At 39.7% G+C, this 14,613-nt stretch overlaps 1 protein-coding gene across 6 annotated transcripts in view; it reads left to right on the forward strand.

Moving 5' to 3' along the window:
* vps13d (vacuolar protein sorting 13 homolog D) overlaps positions 1-14,613 on the forward strand; it is a 157,940-nt gene that overhangs the window by 20,348 nt on the left and 122,979 nt on the right. For 5 of the 6 annotated variants that reach the window (XM_076740585.1, XM_076740580.1, XM_076740586.1 and 2 more), the window contains exons 9-18: positions 189-289; positions 473-641; positions 9,383-9,484; positions 9,735-9,924; positions 10,058-10,240; positions 11,889-12,019; positions 12,174-12,225; positions 13,037-13,216; positions 13,982-14,112; positions 14,375-14,507. In XM_076740585.1, the coding sequence (XP_076596700.1) occupies positions 189-289; positions 473-641; positions 9,383-9,484; positions 9,735-9,924; positions 10,058-10,240; positions 11,889-12,019; positions 12,174-12,225; positions 13,037-13,216; positions 13,982-14,112; positions 14,375-14,507 (1,372 nt within the window). The remainder of the gene's footprint in view (positions 1-188; positions 290-472; positions 642-9,382; positions 9,485-9,734; positions 9,925-10,057; positions 10,241-11,888; positions 12,020-12,173; positions 12,226-13,036; positions 13,217-13,981; positions 14,113-14,374; positions 14,508-14,613) is intronic. The other variant, XM_076740584.1, reaches the window with a different exon arrangement.

Consider the following 14,613-nt stretch of genomic DNA (forward strand, 5'->3'; position numbering starts at 1 on the left):
TGGACGGTAGGAAATACCAATAACCTTGCAGAGCAGAATTGGAACTAACTAGTGAATGAAAACAGTGAGTGTTAGGAAAAATTGCTATCAGCCAAATGGTGAGTATGACATAAATGACAGAAAATGAATTATATAGATGTTATGGTACAGATGATTCTACCCTGTAACCCTAACCTGGTGTTTCATAGGTCCAGTACCAGCAGATCATGGTGTTCCTCAAAGAGCTGGACCGTCGGGAGAGAGAGATGCTTTACCGAAAGTGGAGACCCAAAGTTCCCATATCGAGGAAGTAAGTTCACACTCAAAACACACACAACTTCTTTATAGTGGGAGCAGTCTTCTTTTTCACCCTGGTCTTTCAGCTCAGCTGTAACAACATGCCACATCACAATTCACTGCACATTTTGTTTGTGTCATAAAACATTGAACCCTTGAATCAGATCTGAGCTTGAAACAGTGTTATTCCCTGCAGCTGCCGGCAGTGGTGGATGTTTGCCATCCAGGCTAGCCTGAGTGAAATCAGGGAGCAGCGGCAGCGAGGCAGCTGGGACTTTGCCCTGCACAGGGCACGAGATGCCCAGACCTACACCAGCCTCTACTTTAGAAGGCTCAAAGGAGTCCCACTGAGTCCTCAGGAAGAGGTAATACGCAGAATCAGAATCAGGTTTATTGCCAGGTAAGATTGGGTGACATGTTAAAATTTTCCAACTGGCCACTGTCAGCCCAACAACCAGTGATTGCATTTGTCCCCCCTTCCACCCTCCAATGGGCAGTGATTTCACTACATCAAGAATTGTAAGTAGATTATAGAAAAATTGACAATAAAATATATTAAAAATATCTTTAAAAAAAAAAAAGGTTTTTTAAAGAGCTGCACAGTATTTGAAATAAAGATGATGTAATGGAAGGGATGGAATTCACAGTATGAAGTATAAATAATGCAATATACAGAGATAATGTACAGAACATGTGCATTAGCCTGGTGACTCATGTTAATATAATGTGTTGTGCCCATAGGGTGGGATAAGAGTCAGTATCAATAGGGTTCCCAGGCCTTGTTGATGAGGACAGCTGCAGTTGGAAAGAAACTGTTGTTGTGGCACGAGGTTTTGGTCTTGATGGATCACCCAGAGGGGAGTGTTTCAAAGGCTTTATGTCCAGGATGGGAGGGATTGCTCATAATCTTTCCTGCTCGCCTCAGAGTTCTAGCGGTGTGCAGGTCTTGGAGAGGTGAGACACTGCAGCCGATCACCTTCTTAGTAGAGTGAATAATATACTGCAGTCTGCTCTTATCGTTCGCAGTGACAGCAGTGTACCAGATTGTGATGGAGGATATGAGGAATGACTCAATAATTATGATGTAGATGGTAGAGATCCAGGTGGTGTATGGCAGGAGGTTTCCTTGGGCAAAGACCAGGGTTTTTATACAGCAGGGGGTGTTTAGGGATCAGGTAGCCTTGTCTAGCTCAGCTCAGACACAAAGAAACACATACAGAGAGAGAGAGACACACGACACACCAGGAAGGGGAAACACATAAGAAATCCTGACACATTCTTCTTCGTAGCACTTTCACAGTTAGTGGCCACAATTGCACATTAGCTGCTGCTTCTTCTTCCTCAGCAGTATCTAACATTGCCCGATGTGTGCTCAGTTCATTAGTGCCACTTTTTTGAACTTTATTATCTCTGTCAAGTCTCTGACCTCTGCACACTGAGCCACAATCGCCCAAATTCAGTGACCGGTGTTCCAGGTTAACAGGTGGTTGAATTAACTGGTGATATTCCCTGTGCAAGGCTGTGATTGCGATGCCAACCAAAACAAAAGATTCTGAGTTTAGATTTTAGCTGTGGTCAGTGTAGAGTTGATGTGTTCCATCAACTGAGTCAGTGTCCTCAGAAAGTGCAAACACGTCCAAATTAGGTGAATTGAACATGTTTAACTGTTGTGTGATTATCATAGTTCACCCAGTGATCTAGAATAGCATGGTGAAAGATAAATGTGAATGATATACAGGTGTTGTGTCACAAGTTAACTTTGCCACAGCTACTGTTGTTGTCCACACTGCACTTGAGCTGGGTGTAAATATATACCTCTGACTGTGTGTATTTCTCTTCGAGGCTGCATGTGACTACAAACACGTTAAAAATCATGGCTGAAGTACAAGACTAACAACATGAACATTTATTCACATTTGCAGTGTTTTCGACAACATTGTCATTCCATATCGTGGGGAATGGTGTACAAACTAGATTCCAAAGATGGAATAGCGAAAAGAAAAGTGCTGGAGCAGAGAGAGCTTTGAGTGTGAATCCCCCCAAAAGCAGAATACTTTTCTAAGTTCTCAGAGTTTAGTGGCAGAAAATTACAGGTCCTATGCCCTAATGACATTATAATAGAAAACCCCTGAAATGATTATCTTGTATGACCCTCACATAAACCCAGATATGTGTAACATCAACAATTAGGAGTCAGTGTATTGAAAAAGAGCAGAGAAATCAGAAAAATTATTTAAAACACTTTCTTACATGTTATGTAAGAAAGTGACATATTAGTCATAATATGCAGAGAAATATTAGGTGTTTCTGGGTGAATCATTGTTAATCTTAGTAATAAAAAGGAAGCTAATAAAAGGGCAATGAGATTGCTAAGCTTTCAAGTTTCATCAGGAGTCATTAATAACACCATCAAGCACATCATGTCTTGATGTGCATGTCATAAAAACACGCACACAAAGGGCAACCATTTATTGCATCGAACAACAACAACAAAAAAAATTGAAATTACAAGAAGACTTTTTATTTTATTTTATTTAACCTTTATTTAACCAGATGAAGACCCATTGAGATCAGGATCTCTTTCACAAGGGTGACCTGGCCAAGAGGTCTGTAGCACATGTCATAAGAGCAGTTACAAGGAAGTGATGGTATAGAATAAGACATACAATTTTAGAGATGCTGTAGTGTTTTCAAGTGCAGGAGCTTTGACAACAACAACAAACAACATTTTACGATTTAAAACACAAGCACTGTTCAGTGGTCTCTCGCTGTCTATCCCTCAGGATAGAACAGAAGGCTGCAAGTGGAATAAGTTCAGAAAGCTTCAGTTCGGCCTGTAGAGTATTCCACGCAGAGGAACAGAAAAAACTAATGAAGTACAAGAGCGCAAGACATAGCAACTGCTTGTTTTCTGCAGTAAAGTGCACAAATAAGGGGGAATCAAGCCTAAAAGAGTCTTATAGATAAGGGTCAGCCAGTGTGCATACCTGCGAGCACTCAGAGAAGGCAAGTTTGATTTCAAGTACAATTCACAATGGTGGGTGAGACGACTGCAGCCAGTGACAAATCTGAGTGCTGAATGAAAAACAGTGTCCAATGAATGGAGACATTTGGATGATGCACTTAGATAAAGCACATCCCCATAGTCAAGGATGGGTAAGAAGGTTGCTGTCACTAATTTCTTTCTGACCTTGAGAGAGAAACAGGTTCTATTTCTAAAAAAGAACCCAAGCTTCACCCGAAGCTTACTTACAAGATTATTTAAATGTGCTTTAAACGAGAGCTCCTGATCTAGGATAAAACCCAAGTACTTGCAATTTAAAACCTGCTCTGTAGGTTTTCCTTTGGATGTTATTTTATTTGTAATACTCTGTGGTAGCACCTTTGTATGAGAGAAAACCATGAGCTTGGTTTTATCTGTGTTTAAAACCAATTTAAGATCATATACTGAAGACTGAAAGAAGAACTAACCGGAACGAAGACTGAGAAAGAATTAAACAGAATGAAGACAAATGAAAACTAAGCAGAACGAAGACAAAACGAAAAGAACTAAAACTGGGAGTTTGCCGTGGGCTGTGGGGGAATATACCCTCCGGTGCTCCGGGGCATGTCTGTGACAAACAGGCCTTTCCATGCTTTACAATGATTTACAGGTGAACGCTGTTATTTCATCCTATATAAAAAAAACCCTATTAACTAACGGTTGTGTACGATGGACTCATCTGCTTCTCTCTATGGTCAGTCACAGAGTTTAAATGATTAATTTTCAGTCAAACTTCAGCATTGTTTACAGCATGCATGTTGGCACAAATATACCTTAGAGACATTTTGTTGATTAATGGCAACATTCCTCAATACTAATCTAACTTATATGATAACTAATAGTATAACTAACTAATATAACAAAGAAACAAGGAAAGGCAGATTATATTTGGTGAGTTAAGCACTACTAATTATAACTGTCTCATGTCACGTATCTGAAACCTAACCGTTACTAGTCTCTAGATGGCAGTATGGTTCCATGGTAGAAACACGGTCAAAAATGCTTATGAGAATTAAGATCATAGTTTTGTCATTTTACAAGGTAGAAACATGGGGAAACATTGATACCATACAAATTATGAGTTTACTGTTGTGGGAACATCCAAAGTTGAATCAAACATGTAGTTTGCATTATCCTGATGTGGTAGAAAGAAAGCACACAGACACACAAAACAGTTTGCTCCGGGAATGCCTAATTTACAACTTGTCAGTGTTATCCAGTTCTTGAGACCTGTTAACCATTAATCCTGATGATGACGCCTTTATCTGCCTTTATCTTCCCAACCGTTTTGTTTAAAATTTACAAGCCAGTTTTCCCGCAAAAGTGCTCTGAAATGGCATAATTACATCGTGGGTTAATATTCAATTCCTTGTCCAATAAACTGCCATGCACGGTCTTAAGAACGCCAAGTGACCCAGGATCCCAGATAATTTCATTGCATAGAATTGCTTGCCATGGGTGTGGCACAATAGTCAAAGCCTATTTTCTCTCCCAGAAAGCATTTTTTTTCACTGACGTAGCGGTGCAGTATAAATCATAAGTCATGTTGTCATGTTTAGCACTTCTTTGTGTGTGTGTGTGTGTGTGTGTGTGTGTGTGTGTGTGTGTGTGTTTGTGTCTGCAGCCTCCTCTATCCTTCAACTCATTGCAGCCTCTTGAATGAGTAACAGTCACACTGTGTGGAGGCTTGGCAGGCCCTGCCTTTTCCTCCATGATCTATTATAGTCTCTTGCTCAGTGATCAGGGTCCCCACAGTTAAAGCATCTGTTGCCATGAGGATCTGCACTACATGATCCTGTACTCCGAGCTTGATCTCTGCTCCAAAGGGGACAACTGCACCATCTGCCTCTCCGTCTGTTTGCTCCCTGCAGAGCTTGGAGCTCTTCCATCTGGAGCCTGTAATTCAGTAAAAGTATATTTATTCTGCCACAGAGTCTCTCTCTCCATATCTGACATATTTAAGTCTATGTAGATGTAGATGTGAAAATATTCCGCTTCCATGCACTGTTTCCTCTGCTGCTTCACTGATGTCAGACTAGAATTAGTGATGATTGCTGGAATGGTGAAAAGACAAAAACAAGAAGTTTTTTTTTGTTTGTTTTATTTTGTTTTTGTCACATTTGAATGAAGTGTGTTTTATGATGCTAAAATTTGTGTTTTTGTGAATGGAGTCTGGGACCTTTGACGAGTGTTGTAACAGTTGTTTCTGGTTAAAAGTTACGGATCTTACTCTTTAATCAAAAGGTCTGTCTCTCTCGGGATCCTTTCCATAATTTTGTCAGATACTTATTATAACAGTCTGAGTCAGTGGCAAAAAAAATTTAGTGGATGTATATTGATAGTGCACAAACACCCAGAGGAATTAAACTGCAGCACGTTTTATGGCTGCCGGCTGCTGCCCTCTCATTCAGTACTGAAAAATCTTAAAAAGTTGTTGTTCTCATTTGTCACTTGGACACAAAAACATGGAAAAATGGGGTCCATAATCGGATAATATCTGACCTGAATCCCCCCCTTTTGTCCGGGACAGTGAAGACTTCCAGAACATGTGGACACTGTCACCAAGTTGAAATACTTGCTCTACTCTTGCTCAACTCTTGCTCACACAGCATCACTTTCATTGATTGAAAATGAAATGTAGGTCAAGCAGAAATGACAGCGGCATGTTTAACAACACAGTAGAGGACATTATATTTGTTTATTTTGTAATATGTAGCCCTTGTTGAAATAATATGCAGTAGTATGTCCCTGGTACTGGTTTTCCCTCTTATGGACATAATGCATAAAAAGTAGATATTCAACTTTAGAGGGAATATTCATATGTCATTTTTGGTTAATTCTGACTCCCCCTGTGGCCTAGTTGTCGCCTTAGTGATTCGGAGGTAGAACGGACACAGGTTAGCGGGCTGTTGGTTCTGGCGTCTCAGAGGTGTGGCTTTGGCAGAGTAAAGATATTGTTCTTTCTCTGAATGCTGAGGAAATTGATTAGTTCTCCCTCTTGTGCCCCTGCTCCGCACTCTGCTATCTGCTTCTTGTCTCTGGCTCATGTTTCCACATCCAGCTTTCCAGTCTGTTTTGCTTTTTACCCTTTATTCTCTCATCTTTCTTTCTTTCTTTCTTTCTTTCTTTCTTTCTTTCTTTCTTTCTTTCTTTCTTTCTTTCTTTCTTTCTTCTGTTTGTAATGGTTTCCATGATACCTATATGTACTATGTTTCAGAGCTTTGGGGCATAATTTGGCAAGGGCTGCACCCCTGATTTTCTTTCAGCTCTTACTGGGAACTTCCAATAAACCAGAAGCCGATGATTGCAGTGTTGGAGGCAAATAGCAAACTGCTCTTGGTTCTGTTTAATAGCTGAGCTGTAGATTTTTGAATGAGCTGAAGTCAGTTTCTTTTTCAGGAGGCCAGTAAATAATGCCTAACAGTAATTGAGGTGGCTTGAAATACAAGCATGAATCAGTTTCTATGCATCCTTTTGATTTAGAAATATTTATACTTTATGTTGAGGTGGAACATAATTTCAAAGTTTTTGTCACCTTTTAATGTGACTTGATTGTTGGATAAAGCCAAGACTTGCAACCTCACATTTCATCCAGGGAGATAATATCCCCAGGTTGGGAGTACATGCAGATTTATACCTTATTCCATGTCACCTACAAAAATAGACAAGTCATGCAAACTCACAACAGACCTTAGCTGAATAACAACACCAAAGAAGAAGAATCCACGTCCTCATATTCCTCCAACATCATTACACACAACCTGTCATGGAGTTTATTTCAAAACTCTTGAATCCATAACTAATGCTCCTTCTTGACAATAAGCTGAAGGCTCCCCCATGATCTATAAGCAATTTTTGTCCCTCTTTACAAACAAAATACATGAAGTCAAACTCCAGATTTGTGATGTCACAGGTGATCCTCCACACATTGCAACCTCTCCGCCTTTCTCAGTAATCTTGTCATTGTGCACTTTGAAAGACGCAATTGCTAAATTAGAGCCCTCATCAAGTCCTTTACATGTTATGCCTGCCAGATTTCTGCTGGCCCCATTGTTTTAAGGTCCCATATTATTAAGCTTTTTCAACAAGTTAAAATAGGTGTATGAGTTCCAGAAAACATGTTTTTGAAGCTGTTTGCTGGAAATAGCTTGTAGGAAAAGATTGTCACCTACCTCTATTTCCCTCTGTTTCAGTCCCTTTCAGAATGTGCTCTTTCTGGTGTCTGTAGCTTTTAATGCAAATGAGCTGCTGTACATTTCATACAAATGAGCTGCTGCTCATTTGCCTACGCCCCACTCATAAACTGTTACCATGGTAACAGGGAGAGTGTAAACTCTCCCTGTTGGATGTGACCTCTCAATTAGAAAAAGTCTCCCAACTAATCCTGACAGGTACTGACCGAGGTTGGAGAAACAGCCAGTTTCTGAGAAAGTAGCGCTGTATCTGGTGGGTGGAGAGCATGGACGGTCTTATTTCACAGTTTGTATGTGTGTGGCAGCACCAGAGACCCAAATAACACCCCAAATCCCAGAAAAAGTGAGTTTTTCTTAATATGGGACCTTTAAATAGCTGTCGTTCCAGTGGCCATGTTCCCTCCTGCCTTAAGTTGTAGTGCACCCACTGCTTAAAAAAACCTTGCCTTGACCCTTTTGGATTTAAAAAACCCATTCCTAAATTACCATATTTGTGTGTTTGGGGATTATTCACTTCTAATTCTTCTCTTGTTTGGCAGTAGGGATACTGCCCTTGATACCCCTTGCGGTGTTCCCCAAGGTACATACTGTACATATAGGCATGATACAGTATGTACCATTTGAAAAACAAACAACAAAAGTCGTTCAATCTTGTTTTCAATCAGCTGAGGAGCATCTGAACTCATGTCTCTCTTGGCCTGATCTCAAGAAGGTCATTCATGCTTTTGTTTCATCTTGGTTATATTTTTGTAAATCATTATATTCAGAGTTAATCCAATAATCTCTTGCCTTCAGATGGTACAGAACACAACTGCTTGACTTTTAACAAATACCAGAGGACAAGATTATATAAGCCCTGTTTTGGCTTTTGTTTACTGGTTACCACTAGGTTTTAGTATTGATTTGATGACTTTACTGATTACCTTTAAAGTACTTCATGGTTTAGCTCCCAGGTGATTGGGCTTTTGCAGTGAGGATCCCTCAGCTCTGCCTGAGGATCTGAGGCTTGCAAAATCTGTGACATCTTTTAAATCACTTCCAAGAACATATCTTTTTCACAACTATTATTAATACTACTACTCTGTTTTATCTTCAACATGTCTTATTTGTTTTATTATTATTCTTGTTGTTCTTATCTTTATTGTTGGACGTTTTATTCAGTTTAAATTTGTCCTACTTTAAATCGTGTGATTTGCCTCAGTCCTAAAAAGTTTTTATCCTTGTTCAACCATTTGAAGCACATTGTAACTTTGTTCTGTGATTTACCAGTGCCGTATAAAGGCCATTTGTACCACCAGTGATTAAAATCTCATCTTAATGAGTAACCAGGTCTGAGATGAAATTCTTTTAAAATGGATGAGGTGGTCTATAGCGTACCATGGCGTGGAATTATCTGAGTCTGTTGCCCTGGACAAAGCAATTCATAGTTGGAGAGCCTCAAATCAGTTAAATTTAATGTCATGTTTGGAAATTAAATTTAAAATTAGTTTCCAGCCTAATGGTTGGTTTATCCTGGAAAAGTTTTTCTTACGCCATGGTGTCTGAACATGTCGGACAGACTCTCTTAATCTGATGTTGCAAAGATGTGGAGGGAGGGGGTCTCTGTCCAACAAGCTGTACTGATGAACCATACTGGCAACTTAAAGGTTACCACATTAACTTCATTATACATCTTAAATCCCTTCATGTTTCCATAAAGCCTGAGTCATCTGCCCAAGAATAGGCACCAGTTTCATGTGCGCTTCAATTTTGTGCACATCCTGTGATGCAATAATGTAAACTTGTCTGGTATTTTAAGATGATATACTTTTTTGAACACGCTTAAAAACACATTAGTGAACTGATGTTTGCATTTGTCGTTGTCACCTAGAGTGAGCTGGAGCGAGTGGAAACTGAGCAGACATTAGAGGAGCTGCAGAGTCTCAGAGAAATTGTCCATGACTGGTTTCGAAAACAGGAAGAGATTGCTGAGGTAAGCTTAGATGATTCATACTGGTGCTCAGTGGTGTTTAAAAGTAGGATTCTAACACGTCAGTGGTTTTTGTGGCCTTTGCGGCCATATTGGGAAGATGAAGCCCTTCTGCTTTAGGTTAAACCTCTGTGACTTGCACTTTTCTTGTAACTCTTTGTCTGTTTGTAACCTCACAATCAGTCATTTTTGTTGTTAGTTTTTTGCTGTTAGTTAGTTGCAGCCTGTGTTCTTCCTCTGTCTCCTGTTCCAGAATGTGCGAGAGCCCAGCAGTGCCACTCAGTCCTGTTCACCCACCACATCCATCCCCAAAAGTGGGAGCTCAGGGATGATCCAGTACCTGCAGTCTTGGTTCCCAGGATGGGGAGGCTGGTATGGAGATTCTCAGGATCCAGACAGGCCTGAAGAACTCTTGCCAAATCCTTCCTCCTGGGATATTTTGGGTGAGAAAGCCCTAGGAGGTCTGAAGTTATTAAAATCTTATTCCTGTAGTGAAAGGCAGAGAAATCTGTCAGAGAAATCAGGTAGTATCCAGGTATTCTGACTGCTTACCCTGATAATATAATTCCTCTCCAGCAGAGACAGAAGACTTGTTCGATTCATTGGAGGACTCTCACACTCTCAACACATTCACCAGGCGAGATCACCTGTTTGCCCGGTTGGAGTTCTTTCTGGAGAAAGGCAGAGTCACACTCTTCCACCAGGACAGGAGAGGTTACATGCTGCATGAGAGTGGGGTCATCCAGCTGGAATTCTCAGGTACACAGAAGCAGTCTTTAGACAGATGGAAATTTTTTAGGGTTTGTTTTGGGTCAAAGGTGTAGTTTTTTGCAATGGTGAAGTGCACCATTCTGCTAGTTTATCAATATGCGATCAATAGCGTTGGGCATTTTTAGTGTAAAGACAGTTAGTTAATGGTAAGGATAAAACCTTTTATTGGCGGACACTACATCGATAAAAGTCGTTATCTAGATATTTTTGAAAATCTAACTAGACAGAAATGTCAGTTTTTGGCTAATCCTTCAAATTTTGATTACCTTAAAAGTCAAATCCTGTAAATAATCCTGTATCCATTATTGACACATAATTATCCTGCTAATCAAATTTTGCAGCGTTTACCACAAAGGTTCTAATACAACCAGAGATACCAAAAGCAGCAACCTTATTACATCCGTTTGGGAAGATCTCTGACAGTTGCAGATTTTGTGATATTACCATATGCACTATATTGCCAAAAGTATTCACTCATCCATCCAAATAATTGAAATCAGGTGTTCCAATCACTTCCATGGCCACAGGTGTATAAAATCAAGCACCAAGGCATGCAGACTGTTTCTACAAACATTTGCTCTCGGGAGCTCAGCGAATTCCAGCGTGGTACTGTGACATGATGCCCCCTGTGCAACAAGTCCAATTTCTGAAATTTTCTCGCTCCTAAATATTCCACAGTCAACTGTCAGTGGTATAATAACAGAGTGGAAGCGGGAATGACAGCAACTCATCCACGAAGTGGTAGGCCACTTAAAATAACGGAGCAGGGTCAGCGGATGCTGAGGTGCATGGTGCGCAGAGGTCAGCAACTTCATGGATGAGAGAGTTTGGTTGTGGATGAACTTGACTGGCCTGCACAGAGTCCTGACCTCAACTCGATAGAACACTTTTGGGATGAATTAGGGTGGAGACTGTGAGCCAGGCTTTCTTGTCCAACATCAGTGTGTGACCTCACCAATGCGCTTCTGGAAGAATGGTCAAAATTCCCATAAACACACTCCTAAACCTTGTGGAAAGCCTTCCCAGAAAAGTTGAAGCTGTTATAGCTGCAAGGGGTGGACCGACGTCATATTAAACTGTATGGATTAAGAATGGGATGTCATTTAAGTTCATATGCGAATCAAGGCAGGTGAGCCACTACTTTTGGCAATATAGTATGTGTCCGCATACAAAAAATGTCAACTATTCTCTGGTACCTGCTTTTCAAATGGACCATTTTCAGCTTTTTCTGATTCCTATCACAGTAAACTGAATATGTTCAGGGTTTGGGCTTATGGCCTGACAAAACAAGACATCTTGAACCTTTAATGGACATTTATCACTATTTTCAGACTGATTAATTGATTGAGATATTCTAAGAATCAATTTAGAACAATACATTGATTGATTCATTTTAAATATAATCAACAGATTTGATTAGCAGTTGCAGCCTAAGAAATTTTACAGATGAAAAACCAATGAAGGGCGAGAGAATTGTACATAATTATCAACTCCCCTCTATTTTTGCTTTTCAAAACGTGTAGTTCACTGAGTTCAAGGTGTTCAAGGTCCCAATACACTGATTTAGTTGTGACAATAGACTGAGAGCATGTTTACAGCTGTCTTGATTTAATTTACTGTGACCATGTGTCCCAAGGGGTGAAGGTGATTGTGGAGTCGCTTCCTCGTTCAGAATCCTCCCTGCTGTCTGTTAAACTTGGTAGTTTGTTCCTGAGAGACTTAATTACTCAAGGGACCATCTTCCCATTCCTGGTGTCTCCCAAAATGGTAAGCAGTGATGGAAAGAGGTGGGCAAGGAGTTCATAATGTGAAAAAAGTTGAAAAAAGCAAATTGCAGCTCCTCAAGTAAATAATATTTGTGTAAATTTTACTATATCTTGTATCTCGCTTTTCATTTTTTAACATCAATCTGTTTTTGTAGGACCAAGTTGTTGCGATTAACCAACCATCTGGCCAGTCTAGCAGTATCTCAGGTAGGATTTTTGAAAATTGACTGTTTTCATATGGGCTATCATAAAATAATTATGACAAGATTTCACACATATGAAGAATGGGATAAAATGATGAAGTGATATCCAAAAGGTCAAAGTTCAACTTCACTGTGACGACATAGTGTCTGCAAAAACACTTTTCTGGCCATTGTTCAATGCCATAGCTCAGGAACAGAAGGGTAGATTGTGACCCTATTTTACTTTTGGTCAGATACTGAATTGGTGACATTAATCTCGGGTGTCCTTCTTGAAACTGTGGTGATTGATCTTCTGTGCTGCAGATTTGTATACAGTCAGAAATCAATCCTAATGCACTGTGGGATGTCTCTACTGCAAAGCCTCAGAGAGTGTTAATTAAGTCACAGTGGACAGTAGTAAAGGTAGCACTGCCAGCATCTGGTTCATAAGCAGTTTAGCTGACTTCACTGCATTCAGCACCAGCGCTGAGAGAATTGGAGCAGTGAGCAAAAACCAGATTGAAAAAACAGAGTGTGCAGCAGAGACAGTTGTGCAATTTTGAGACAAGACAAAGCTTCTGAAAGTTTTAGAGCTTGCCATGATTGCTATAAGGTTATGCCGTATTGTTATTTGTGCAGTGACATAGCAAAAATGGCTGATGTGACTGACATGGTTTGAAGTGGGGACTGATGATTCAAATCATCAGAGTGTAGTGAATAGTCCAAATGTGCACACTATGTGGTGTAATGACAATGCTAGCCCCTTGCTCCCACTAGCTTTCACTGATTTGTCTGTGAATTTGGTTAGTTAATTTGTTTTGTTTTTGTGTTGTCAGGATGCAATGCAGAGTGCTCTTCATCACCAGTGTTTGAGATGATTTATGAGCGTAATCCTGTGAGGTGTAAATTTGAGAGAAGACTGGAAGTGAACACAAGTCCATTGAACATCATTTACAACCCACAAGCAATCAAAAAAGTGACTGAGTTCTTCTATAAAGGAAGAGTTCATACCTCAGGTAAGGACTGAAACTGAAACTACCCTAATTTGGTGTGCATACATTTTGTTACAAAAATGTGCAGCATGACTGATGAAATTTCACATTGTAGGCATATACTCAGCACAGTTTTGTAGAAAGTATAATAATAATAATAATAATAATAATAATAAATTTTATTACAGACTCAATGGTCCAGATAAGAGCAAGACAATACATATAAAAGATATAAAAAACACAATAAGAGAACCATACACAACATATTCACAATGCAATATGTACAGATCACTTGGACAGATAGCGTGTAGTGCTTAATTTGATGCTTGTTAATGCCATGATCATACAATTCTCTGAGTCGTTCAGCTGACATATAAATTTATACATAAAATTTCTCAACAGTTGCAGACTGGATTACATTTAGTTTCCTGTCACCAGGGAATTGTAAACAGTTGCTAAAAGTCAAATTAAGCAACACATTAAATGACTTAAAAAACAAAGTCAAACAAATAAGAAAAGTAAGGGGTGGATCAGTGAGGAACAATCCAGATAAAGACACCTGATCAAGCAAGCATTTTTTTCCCAATCACAATTTTAAATGGCATCTGGAGCTCTAGAAGTCCATAAAATTTCTTACCAGCACTCTAAAGAAAGGCAACCCACAACATTACTCACTCATCTTCTAAGTTATTTCAAACCACGTAGTACAAGTATAATTTCTCATTTACCTCTGATACTTTTTAATACTAGCATTTTGTTATATTTTCGACATATTTCTTTGATACCCAGGTTTTGGCTATCAGTCAGAGATGGAGCTGAGAGTGGCGGAGGCTGCTAGGAGGCAGTACAACAAGCTGAAGATGCAAACCAAGGCTGAGATCCGACAAACCATTGATCAGCTACTAGTGGGAGAGTTTATTGTAAGAAGGATTTACTAAATGGTGACATAACATAATTGGCATTTGACACCTAGTAGAGCTTGTACCATGTATTAACATCGAGTCCTTACCACAGCAGCTCGTGCTTGACTCCAGCCCAAGCCCTTTACTGCATGTCATCTCCTCTCTTTCTCCCCTGCCTTTCCTGTCCTGCTTCTGCTATCACAATCTAAATAAAGTCAACTTTTCCCAGAAAATTATCTTTAAATGATTTCTGAATTCTGTTGATGTGTTTGCTTTGTAGGAAAACAGTAAGCGCTGGACCATGAAATTGGACATCTGTGCACCCCAGGTCATTTTCCCGGATGACTTCCAGTCAGGGGACTCGATGCTAGTTGTTGTTGATTTAGGCAGAATTCTCCTCACAAACTCTCAAGGTAAAACAATCAACAATTTTACCCCAAAAAATGAAAAGATTCAAATATCTCAAATATCTTCATTCTTTAACCTAATGCGGTTTCTAACTTTGCTGCTACCTGGATT

Source organism: Chaetodon auriga, chromosome 10, assembly GCF_051107435.1.
Source record: "Chaetodon auriga isolate fChaAug3 chromosome 10, fChaAug3.hap1, whole genome shotgun sequence".
Lineage (NCBI taxonomy): Eukaryota > Metazoa > Chordata > Actinopteri > Chaetodontiformes > Chaetodontidae > Chaetodon > Chaetodon auriga.